This window comes from Haematobia irritans, chromosome 2, assembly GCF_050003625.1.
Source record: "Haematobia irritans isolate KBUSLIRL chromosome 2, ASM5000362v1, whole genome shotgun sequence".
NCBI classification, from domain to species: domain Eukaryota; kingdom Metazoa; phylum Arthropoda; class Insecta; order Diptera; family Muscidae; genus Haematobia; species Haematobia irritans.
In genome coordinates, this window is record NC_134398.1 from 182840378 (window position 1) to 182853142 (window position 12765).

A 12765-nucleotide genomic window follows, 5' to 3' on the forward strand; every position below is an offset into this window, starting at 1 on the left:
GCAAGCCCCGCTTACGTTGTCTCAACTCCCCGCTCATCATCACTTTGCTACTCGGGCGTAAGTATTCCACATTTCACGCTCTCTGTCTATTATTGAGGTGTTGTTGATTTTTTTTCTGGAGGAGGAAGAAGAAGAATGTAAACAAATATTCCATACTTTCCAAATTCTTCCATATCGACAGAGTTCATTGAACCCATTACTTTGTCATTCCAGGCGATTGTTTACATTTGTGATATATATGTATGAATATATCATTCGGGTCTGTTTTGCATAGAACGCGTATCCAGAGATATCTTTGTTGGAACGAGATACTTATTTAAGTAGAGTTGCCGCTTCATTCAAAATTTGCAAACAGACGTGATTTGATTAATATTTATATATTTTCCATTTTCCTATATAGGACATTTACAACGTCAATTTGTTCATGGAATTGACGAATTGATACCCAAAATTTAAGGATTGAAAAGTGATTCGTTCAACCCAAAATCTCTTTGCACATTTTTCAACCCTGCTTGTAATCACTAATCTCTCTTTTTTTTTGAGAGAAAAAATAATTTTTTTTGGAAAAATAAATAAATAGAACTCCCACCACTCTCCATCTATAGCAAGGTATTTCTTCATTTTCCCAACCTTTCGTCTTAATTTTCAAGAAAGAAATTTTTCGTTTATATTGGAAATTTCTATTGGGTATTTTTCGTGAATTCTACCATCATGACATTGGACAAATTTATTAGGGCTGCCGATCATTTGGTCGAATTTGAAGCTTCTTTAAATGAAAATAAATTGCCTACCACATCTCTTTGTCTCCTCGAGACCCATCGCGATGAAATTAAGGGTATCTGGAATAGGTTAAAGCAGATTTATGAGAAATGTCTCGTGGAACTAGCCAACGGAGAAGACGATGGCAAAGAAACCGAGGCAACTCGAAAAAGGGAGACAGAATCGGTTAAGGAGAAATATAAGAGTTCCTATTCTACTTATTGTCGATGTGTGTCTAAGATAAGTGAATTAATGGCAAATCTTGGCTCATCTTATTCTGCTTCAAGTCCTAATTCTAACTCCAGTTTCAATTTGCCTCCAATCGAACTAAATGTTTTTCATGGTGACTTTAAATCTTGGCCAACTTTCCGGGACATGTTCACCGCGGTCTGTATAAAGAATTCTAAGTTGAGTCCCGTAGAGAAATTGTTCCACCTGACCCAAAAGACCAAGGGTGAGGCTCATGAAATCGTGTCGAAAAGTCCGCTCACTGACGATGGTTTCGGAACAGCTTGGTCCAACTTATGTGCCCGTTATGAGAATAAACGGGTTCTTGTAAACGAACAATTGAAGACCTTATTCAATCTTTCGGCAATTTGCTCTGAATCGGCCAGTTCTATAAAAGGGCTTCAACGCGACATTAATGCCTGTATTTCGATCTTAAGGGTCCACAAAATCGATATCGAGAGTTGGAATCCAATTTTTGTCTTCCTTTGCTCCAACTGTCTTCCAGATTCTACCTTGACCTTATGGGAACAGACGTTGAATGATAAAACTTGCATTCCTAAATGGTCGGAATTAGACGAATTTTTAACGAACAGGTACCGTACCCTGGAGTCCGTCTCCGAAATCAGAGGTTCTAAGGAGCAAAAGCCTTCTAATTCCCGAACGAAAGGGAATAATAATTCCAAACAAATCTCTGGGAAAATTAGCACATTTCCGGCTAATATCAGCCAACACACCTGCAAACTTTGTTCAAATGAAGTCCATGTAATACGGAAATGTCCGAAATTTCTCAAAATGAATTACCAACAGAGATGGACCGAAATTAAAAGTAAAGGTTTATGTGCGAATTGCTTTGCTAGTTCGCATACAGCGCAGAGATGTAAAAGTAAATATTCTTGCTTTAAATGTGGTAAACGTCACAACTCACTACTACATAATGACTCGAATAATCACTCTCAAAGCACATCTTATTCCAATAATTCTCAACGGCCGAGAAATGATCCCATTTCAAATCCTTTAATACCACCATCGTCCCCTTCTAATATACAGTCCACTGATTCTTCAAATGGAGTAATACAAACATGTTTTGCCTCCAATTCGAACGAGGTATTACTGGGTACAGCTATGGTACGAATTCTCCATTCTGGGGTGGTGTATCGGGCTAGGGCTTTATTGGATTCTGGATCTGAAGGAACACTTATTTCTGAAAGACTTTCTAATATGTTACGACTTCCGTCCAGACATACCTCTGCCACGATTTCGGGACTAAATAATTCGGTATCTGCCGCTGTTCAAAAAGAATGTTGTTTTGTGTTGGGTTCGGAGTCCGATTTGAATTTTGAATTATTTGTGTCGGCCTTAGTCGTCCCACATTTATCAAATAATTTACCTTCAAGAACAATAGATATCCAACGATTATCGGATTTACCCCCTCTTCAATTAGCCGACCCGAAGTTCTATGAAAGTTCAAAAATTGACATTCTTTTAGGGGCAGATGTTTTCCCATCGATTATGTTGTCAAAGAATGAACTGGGTATCTGTGGTTCTTTAATGGCTCAGGAGACCGTCTTCGGGTGGATTCTTACAGGTCCTATTTTTACTAGGAACAATTCTTCATGTTCTGCTCGTGTCTCCTTCTTCTGTGAAATCTCCTTAGATAAGCAGATTTCACGTTTCTGGGAGGTGGAGAATATTCCAAAGAAACGTTTTCTCTCCCATGAGGACAAAATTTGTGAAGATCTATATCGAAAGACCACCAGAAGAAATGAGGAGGGTCGGTATGTGGTTTCTTTGCCATTTAAAGAATCTTTTCCTGAAAAATTGTGTCTTGGATCATCCCGCTCGGGTGCAATGGCACAATTTCTGCGAAATGAATCGAGGTTGATTCGGAATCCAGATTTGAAGCAGGAATATGATAAGTCACTTATTGAATATGTCACCCTCAATCATATGTCATTGATAGATTCTCCTAGTCCAATCCAAATGTGCTACTACTTACCACATCACGCGGTAATAAAGCCGGAAAGAACTACTACTAAGGTTAGAGTAGTTTTTAATGCATCCGCTCCCTCTTCCAATGGTATTAGTTTGAACGATGTCCTTTATACGGGACCTGTATTACAGAATGATTTGACTGTACTAATATTGAAATGGCGATTTTACAAATTTGTCCTGAATGGTGATATCCAAAAAATGTATAGACAAATTCTTGTCAATGCCAGCCATACACCATTTCAACGTATTTTATTTCGTGAAAATCCGAATAATCCTGTCCAAGAATTTGAATTGAAAACTGTAACGTTTGGATTAAATTGTGCGCCATATTTGGCCATACGTACAATTATCCAATTGGCAAATGACGTACAGGAAAAATATCCTTTGGCTAGTAAGATATTAAGGAATTCAATTTATGTTGATGACGCTTTACTAGGGGCTCACTCTATTGAGATGGCGATAAAGTCGAGGGATGAATTAATTCAAGCTCTGAATTCCGCCGGGTTTCATATGAGAAAATGGATTTCTAATTCAAAGAAAATTCTTAAAGGACTTCCAACTGAACATCTTTTGTGTGCTGATTTTTTGGAATTCGAAGATCGTAGTTCAGCAAAAACCCTAGGAGTTCGTTGGAATGCCCTTTCAGACCAGTTTTATTTTTCCACCATCAAATTTCCAGATACTTGTTCATACACTAAGCGCGAAGTTTTGTCGCAAATATCAAAATTGTTTGATCCAGCAGGATGGTTGTCACCCATTATCATAATTGCTAAGATTATCATGCAGAGAATTTGGTTGGACCGAACGGAATGGGATGCAATAATTTCTCCAGAATCACTTCGACTATGGAAAGCTTTTCAAGCTAATTATAACGCAATAGATGACATCAGAATTCCAAGATGGATCGCATATTCCCCTGATTGTAAAATCGAGTTTCACTGTTTTTCAGATGCATCGGAAAAAGCATATTCTGCAGTCATATACATTCGTGTTATTTGTCCAAGTGGTATATCCACTAACTTAATTAGTGCTAAAACAAAAGTAGCCCCACTGAAAACATTATCCATTCCACGATTAGAGCTTTGTGGGTCCACGTTATTAGCTGAAATGATCGACAATTTGCTCCCACAATTTGAAATTGAAAACTATTCCTTGTTTTGCTGGACTGACTCAACTATCGTGCTCTCCTGGTTAGCGAAACCACCTTGTTGTTGGAATACATTTGTAGCCAATAGAGTCTCAAAAATTATACAAGTGGTGGACATATCCAAATGGTTTCACGTGGATTCGGAATTCAATCCTGCAGACTTAGCCAGTCGAGGAGTTCAAGCTCAGGACCTACAAAACAACCGCTTGTGGTGGAATGGACCAGATTGGCTATCAGAACCATCAAAGAATTGGCCAAGAACCATTGAGAAAAAGAATTTCGAAACTGAGCTCGAAAAAAAGCCCGTCAAAGTTCTTTTTACTTATTTCCAAAACTTTGAGGACATTCTTGACCGATTTTCTTCATTTTCCAGAGCCCTTAGAGTAAGTGCCTATATCTATCGGTTTTATTTTCGAACTCATCCAAAATTTCGATCCAGTTTTCAAAGGAACGACAAAATAATTACGACATCCGAAATTATTTTTGTTCGAAAACAACTTATTTGCGTTTCTCAAAAGGCATTTTATCCAGACGAGTATATGACACTCAATTCTAAAAAATCTATTAAAAAATCTAGTCCACTTTTATCCTTAAATCCATTTATTGACCAGGAGGGAATATTGCGAATATGTGGCCGACTAGAATCATCATCTGATTTATCTTTCAACGAAAGACATCCAATTATCCTTCCATACGGATGCCAATACTCTCGTCTTTTAGTCCATTTTATTCATCAGATCAGTCTTCACGGGGGGAATCAACTGGTGCTGCGACTGGTGAGAACTCAGTACTGGATTCCAAAAGTCCAAAATCTAATAAAAACCACGATTCATCGCTGTAAACCATGCATTCTGTACAAAAGGAAATGTCAACAACAACTAATGGCATCTTTACCTACAGAGCGATGTTCCATATCTCGTCCTTTTACACACACTGGGTTAGACTTTGCGGGTCCTTTCGACTTAAAAAGTTATGCTGGAAGATGTTGCCGTATAACAAAGGGATATGTCTGTGTATTCGTTTGTTTTTCCACTAAGGCAATACACTTAGAAGCAACCACCGATTTGTCTACCTCCGCTTTCCTAGCAGCCTTCAGCCGATTTGTATCCCGACGTGGCTGCCCTCTGCATCTTCACTCAGATAATGGAACTACATTTGTTGGAGCTTCCAAAACATTATCCAAAGAATTTATCCAAACTTCTCGTGAAACTCTGACTTCAAATTACTTGCACCAAAATTTGACATGGCATTTTATACCACCAGGAGCACCTCATATGGGTGGACTATGGGAAGCCGGTGTCAAAAGCTTTAAACAGCATTTCAGGAAAACGGTTGGTGTCCAAAAATTTACATTCGAAGAATTCCAGACATTGTTATCCAAAATTGAAGCATGTCTTAACTCCCGACCTATTTCCCCATCTTCCGAGAATCCCACCGATTTAACAGCGTTGACACCGGGACATTTTTTAATTGGCTCGCCTATACTTATGCCACTGGAACCAGAACTTGTCCATTCCTCTACTTCTATCCAAAATCGCTGGCAACGCATAAAAGCTCAACATCAGTTTTTCTGTTCCCGATGGAAAAATGAATACCTTAAAGAATTACAAAAGCGCCATAAATGGAAAAGGTCTGAAGAGGACTTGAGGGAAAACATGCTGGTGGTGGTTAAAGAAGAAAACTTACCCCCGAATTCTTGGCGTCTTGGTCGCATTACAAAGGTTCATCATGGCAATGACAATCGAGTTCGAGTAGCGGAAGTACACACCCAGAAAGGCACTATAACTAGGCCAATTACAAAATTAGTTGTATTGTACGATGAATCCTCCTAATTGTCCTTTTCCATTTTTTGCAGCTATCCAAAATTTTTGTCCTTTAATAATCCCTTTCTCAAAATTCCTATCTCCCATTTCTAATTATTACCCTTTTTTACAGAAATATGAATACGGCTGGAAAATTAAATCGAGGTCGCATATATTTGTGCAGAGTGTGCCGAAAACCACATTCCTTAAAAAACTGTCTTCGATTCCGAGACATGAATGTATCTGAAAGATGGGAGGCCGTAAAGAAGTATGGCTACTGTTCTAATTGCCTTGCCCATTCGCATTCTCAAGGATCGTGCTTCACAAGGCTCGGATGTATACATTGCCAAGAGAAACACCATTCCTTGCTTCACATGAACTCTCGTCTATTAGAAAATGTGGCTACTTGTTCCTCAACGCATAAACAACGTCCAATTTCCCGACCTCCATCGTCCAACCGTCGGCCACCAACGACAAATCCGGATAATACTACTAGGCCAAAAGAATCTCGGACAACCAAACCTTTATCATCCGCAACATCTCTTACATCGATACTCCAACAAAACGCAACAACTTTACTTCCCACGGCTCTAGTAAAAATTCAAGCAGATGATGGTCAACACTACGCTCGTTGTCTATTGGATTCTGGCTCTCGAATGAGCTGGATTTCGAAAAAGTTTGTTGATAAATTGAATCTGATGACCCTGGAACTCGATGGAGAGATTATTTGTCCTGTAACAATGTGGTCTTGTGTTGATCAAAATCATAAAATCGAAGCCACATTGAAAGTCAACAATAGAATCACCACTATAACTCCAAAAACATCCCTACCTGAGACAGTCAAATCTTACTTCCAAAATTTCGTTTTAGCGGACAAACGATTCTATAAATCTTCTACCGTTGATATTGTGCTGGGAGTTGATATTTATTCACGAGTCGTTCTTGACGGTATATATGTACGAGCCGGCCTTCCCACAGCACAAAATACCATGTTTGGAATAATTTTGTATGGCATTTTTTCTACTTAAAACTTATACAACAACTGTTTTTTTTCCTTTCAATTATTGAATTATGAATTTAAAAGCAAATAATTATTCTTTTTTTTGCGAACTTCATTCTTTAATGAATTACCATATATTGTACTTGCAATGTAAATATCTTATATCTCATTGTTTTCTATTTAACTTTTGGCAGACGAATTATAAGACATTCTGTTACAGTAATACTGCAAGGCGGGCGGAATGTTTACGTCCAAATGTAAATCCCTAACGTTCTATGAAATGTACTCCCGAATTGAGATACAAAAATACCCCAATATTTTTCCATTGTGTTTGAATAGAATTGTCGGCGAAATGCAACAAGTATCTGATTACTTATTGCATTTCGCTCGATATCATATACAAATTTTTGACAATCAGCCATATTGCGGAAGCCATTTGCTTAAAATCTTTCTATTCCAATTTGGTCGTCAACCAGTCCACATTCTATTTGGTAAGATTTCGTCCAAAAATAAAAAATAAAAATTAATGTCCAAATTGAATTTTAATCCCTAACTCGTTGTGGTTTTATTTCTTTTTGTTCACATTTTCTTTGCGACGAGTGTTACAAACCAAACAAAGAAAGCTTTCTTTGGTTTGTTTCGGCTTCAGAGAGATTTTTATCATCCAGGTATTTACTACTCCATCTCGCTCCCAAGTCAATCGGCTATTCAGCTGTTTGCCCTAAACAGTAAGGAAAGTCTAAAGTCGAGCCGGGCCGACTATATTATACCCTGCACCATTTTGTAGATCTAAATTTTCGATACCATATCACATCCGCCAAATGTGTTGGGGGGCTATATATATGTTAAAGGTTTGTCCCAAATACATACATTTAAATATCACTCGATCTGGACAGAATTTGATAGACTTCTACAAAATCTATAGACTCAAAATTTAAGTCGGCTAATGCACTAGGGTGGAACACATGAAGCAATTTTAAGGGAACTTCGCAAAAGTTTATTCATGATTTATCGCTCGATATATATGTATTAGAAGTTTAGAAAAATTAGAGTCATTTTTACAACTTTTCGACTAAGCAGTGGCGATTTTACAAGGAAAATGTTCGTATTTTGACCATTTTTATCGAAATCAGAAAAACATATATATGGGAGCTATATCTAAATCTGAACCGATTTCAACCAAATTTGGCACTCATAGCTACAATGCTAATTGTACTCCTTGTGCAAAATTTCAATTAAATCGGAGTAAAAGATTGGCCTTTGTGGTCATATTGGTGTAAATCGGGCGAACGATATATATGGGAGCTATATCTAAATCTGAACCGATTTCAATAAAATTTGTCGCACTTCGCTATAATACCAATTGTTCTTCTTGTGCAAAATTTTAAGCAAATTAGGGTAAAACTCTGGCTTCTGGGACCGTATTAGTTCATATCGGGCGAAATATATATATGGGAGCTATATCTAAATCTGAACCGATTTGAATAAAATTTGGCACACTTGACTATAGTACTAATTGTTCTTATTGTGCAAAATTTTAAGCAAATTAGGGTAAAACTCTGGCTTCTGGGGCCATATAAGTCCATATCGGGCGAAATATATATATGGGAGATATATCTAAATCTGAAGCGATTTCTTCCAAAATCAGTAGGGTTCTCTTCTAAGCCAAAACACATACTTGTGCCAAATTTGAAGTCGATTGGAATACAACTGCGACCTAGACTTTGATTACAAAAATGTGTTCACGGTCTGACGGACATGGCTATATCGACTCAGTAGTTCACCCTGAGCATTTTTGCCAAAGACACCATGTGTCTATCTCGTCTCCTTCTGGGTGGCGCAGGGTATAAAAATACAATTATTTTATAATAAAAGCAACTGCTATGAATTCAAATGATAAATTTTTGTAATGTGCGCTGTATTTAAAAAGGATTTTCCCGCTTTTCTGTTGAAACATTTCTTGAATCTTGCTATAAACCTCACGGAGACCTTTCCAACGGTATCAAACCCATGGAAATCGGTTCGTGCGTTCTTGAGTTATTGCGTTAGCAAGGAAAACCTGACTTATTTTTATATAGTAGATGTTTCGCACCAAAATACCACAAAAAGTCATGATGTTTTGATAAAAGTTTTTTTATATGCGTTGTTTTTTCATGTGTAAGATGTGCATATATCCGTTACTTAGTGTATTTCATCAACACACTGTGGAAATCTAAAAAAATGGAATACAATTTATTTATTTATTTCATTTCCCGCAAGAGGTGGTTAATTCTTCTCATAAGACACTTTTTCTGTGTACTTGTTAACTGCACTGGAATACAAAATTCAATGATAAGTAGAATACTATAAAATAGTTAAACCATAATATTATGTTAAAGAAATTTATCCTAAATTCAAATTGAATCCTTCTTTCTTCTTGGTCAACTTCATTATTTTTTGTGTTAGTAAATTACATGGGAATGGTACATATTTAAATGAAACTAAAAAGTACTAGTGTTCTTGTTTTGCCATCTCTGACGCAGCAAACACTTAAAGGCGAAAACAAAACAAACAAAAAATATAACGAGTGAGAGAGAGAGAGCAGAGAGTGTTTTTGTTGTAGTTGCACACTAAAGCCAAGTGAGTTTCCGTTTCTATCTACTTGAGTTTATCCGTTTCCACTCTTTACTCAACAGGTTTTATTTTAGGTATCCATCAACGAAAGCGTCAGTTCGGTTGTTGATTTTGCTTCGTCTGGTTGGTTACTTCGTAGTGCGTTTCTTTTCGGGGGAATATAATTGTTGTGTAAATTGTATGTTCCATTTATTTATTTGCACAAGTGATCTACAGACAAAACGGTGGTGTAAAATGATCAGAGAAAGAAAAGTAATATATAAGTGATTTATTCTTACACAGTTTTTTATATAATAAGATTTATGTATTCACTTGATCATTGTTCGAGTTTAGCATTGCAAGCAATAATTGAAACACAGGTAAGTTTGTATATCTGTGAATGTTAAGCCTTTTGTATACATGTTTATTGGTGCCAAAGAACGCAAAACTGTATGCATTTGAGTATTGATATGCATGTTACTAATATAAAGCATTGACCATTATGAGTAATACTCTCTCGTGTGTACTCCTTTTCTATATTCTCTGACTCAGTACATGGCCACTTTATTGTGCGTTGTTGTATTAGTTTTGACTTACTTATATTTGTATAGGATTCACGGTTAGCTTTCATGTGGGTATTGTTTTCGTAATACATTTAGTATAAGTGCAATATTTAATGTTGTTGTTCTTGTGTTAGTACAAAGATACAGTTACCGCCAAAAATGTTCCTCTTTCATTCACATTGCTATTAACTCCACTTTATTTACCCTTATATTTATGAAGTCCAAAGCGGAAATTAATATGTATTAGTGAGTATAACAAAAGATTCACAGCTCAAGGAAATAACTTTTAAAAGAGTTTTTTTTTTTTTGAGATAAAGAATGCAATCCGACAAAGAAAGTACCCAATAAACACAAACGTTTGAAAAATGCTAAAACTCAACTATTTTTCAAACATTTTTCATTTTGAGGCAAATCAAATTTTTGTGTAAAAGCTAACGCCACTTCTAACTGAAAGTCACTATCAAATTTCTAGGGATACAAAAGCTGCGAAAGCTGCCATACACCACAATGCCAATCAATAATAATTAATTATCAATAAAACTTAGATCTTCAACCATACGCCGTAAAAAAGTAAACTCTTTTATAGGAAGAATGAACTACCTCGCGCGAAAATAGAACTATTTTGTACTACATGTTTTGAGATTTCCACGAAGTGTTGTTAAAACCAGGAACATTTAGTACCATGTTGTACTTTTTAACTGTTGTTCTCGAAATTACACCCTCTCATTGAAGAAAAAATTAACTGAGAGTAACTAAGAAAATCATTGGTGCCAAATCATGACCATTTTAACCATACAGTAATTCATTCTTAGTATTTTTGGCAATCGTACAAAAAATTTAATTTGTTTTAGTTAAAAATGAACTTATGTGTACGGCCATTGAACTTTATACTCGCGTTTAGTTCATAAAATGTTTGAGACATACATAAAAAAACGAAAATTTCATTGGACTGTGGAAAATTTCGCAAAAATAATAAACTTGAACCACAAACAAATAATTTTTTTGCAATAAAAATAAGTTAAATTTGGCGTTAGTTTAAATACGAAACAAGCTAAACTAACGATTGGATAAACGTAATACAAACTGACCAAAATAATAATTTTTTCAAAAACTCCCTATAAAAAAAATAATCCAAAAATTTACTATAAATAGTAAATCTTCCACAAAGTTACTACAAATAGTAAAATTTACTATAAGTACTAAATTTTTTAAAAATTTACCATAAATTTTCCCAAAATTTACTATAAATGGTAAATTTTCTAAAAATTTTCTATAAATGGTACATTTTCTATAAATTTTCCAAAAATTTACTTTAAATATTAAATAGCAAATTTTACTATAAATAAAATATTTATAGTAAATTTTCCAAAAATTTGCTATAAATAGTAATTTTTCCAAAAATTCACTATAAATAGTAAATTTTCCAAAAATTCACTATAAGTAGTAAATTTTCCAAAAATTCACTATAAGTAGTAAATTTTCCAAAAATTTACTATAAATAGTAAATTTTCCAAAAGTTTACTATAAATAGTAAATTTTCCAAAAATTTACTATAAATAGTAACTTTTCCACAAATTTACTAAAAATAGTAAATTTTCCAAAAATTTACCATAAATAGTAAATTTTCTAAAAATAGTAAATTTTCCCAAAATTTACTATAAATGGTAAATTTTCTATATATGGTAAATTTTCTAAAAATTTATTATAAATAGTACATTTTCCAAAAATTTACTATAAATAGTAAATTTTCCAAAAATTTACTATAAATAGTAAATTTTCCAAAAATTCACTATAAATAGTAAATTTTCCAAAAATTTACTATAAATAGTAAATTTTCCAAAAATTTACTATAAATAGTAAATTTTTCAAAAATTTACTATAAACAGTAAATTTTCCAAATATTTACTATAAATAGTAAATTTTCCAAAAATGTACTATAAATAGTAAATTTTCCAAAAATTTATTGTAAATAGTAAATTTTCCAAAAATTCACTATAAATATTAAATAGCAAATGTTACTATAAGTAAGGGATTTATAATAAATTTTATAAAAATTTACTATAAATAGTAAATTGTCCAAAAATTTACGTTAAATAGTAAATTTTCCAAAAATTTACTATAAATAGTTAATTTTCCAAAAATTTACTATAAATAGTAAATTTTCCAAAAAGTCTACTTTAAATAGTAAAATTTCCAAAAATTTACTTTAAATAGTAATTTTTCCAAAAATTTACTATAAATAGTAAATTTTCAAAAAATTCACTATAAATATTAAATAGCAAATTTTACTATAAATAAGCGATTTATAGTAAATTTTCTAAAAATTTACTATAAATAGTAAATTTTCCAAAAATTTACTATAAATAGTAAATTTTCCAAAAAGTCTACTATAAATAGTAAAATTTCCAAAAATTTACTATAAATAGTAAATTTTCCAAAAATCTACAATAAATAGTAAAATTTCCAAAAATTCACTATAAATATTAAATAGCAAATGTTAGTATAAGTAAGCGATTTATAGTAAATTTTCCAAAAATTTACTATAAATAGTAAATTTTCCAAAAATTTACCATAAATTGTAAATTTTCCAAAAATTTACTATAAACAGTAAATAAAATATTTATAGTAAATTTTCCAAAAATTTGCTATGAATAGTAATTTTTCCAAAAATTCACTATAAAT

The 12765-nt window shown here is 33.8% G+C and overlaps 1 protein-coding gene across 1 annotated transcript; it reads left to right on the forward strand.

The window, feature by feature from the left end:
- Positions 1–711: 711 nt before the first annotated feature.
- LOC142225182 (uncharacterized) lies at positions 712–5958 on the forward strand. The gene is made up of 3 exons (XM_075294961.1): positions 712–4509; positions 4645–4902; positions 5164–5958. Exons 1-3 carry the CDS (start codon positions 712–714, stop codon positions 5956–5958), a joined length of 4851 nt encoding a protein of 1616 aa, XP_075151076.1.
- Positions 5959–12765: the final 6807 nt, after the last annotated feature.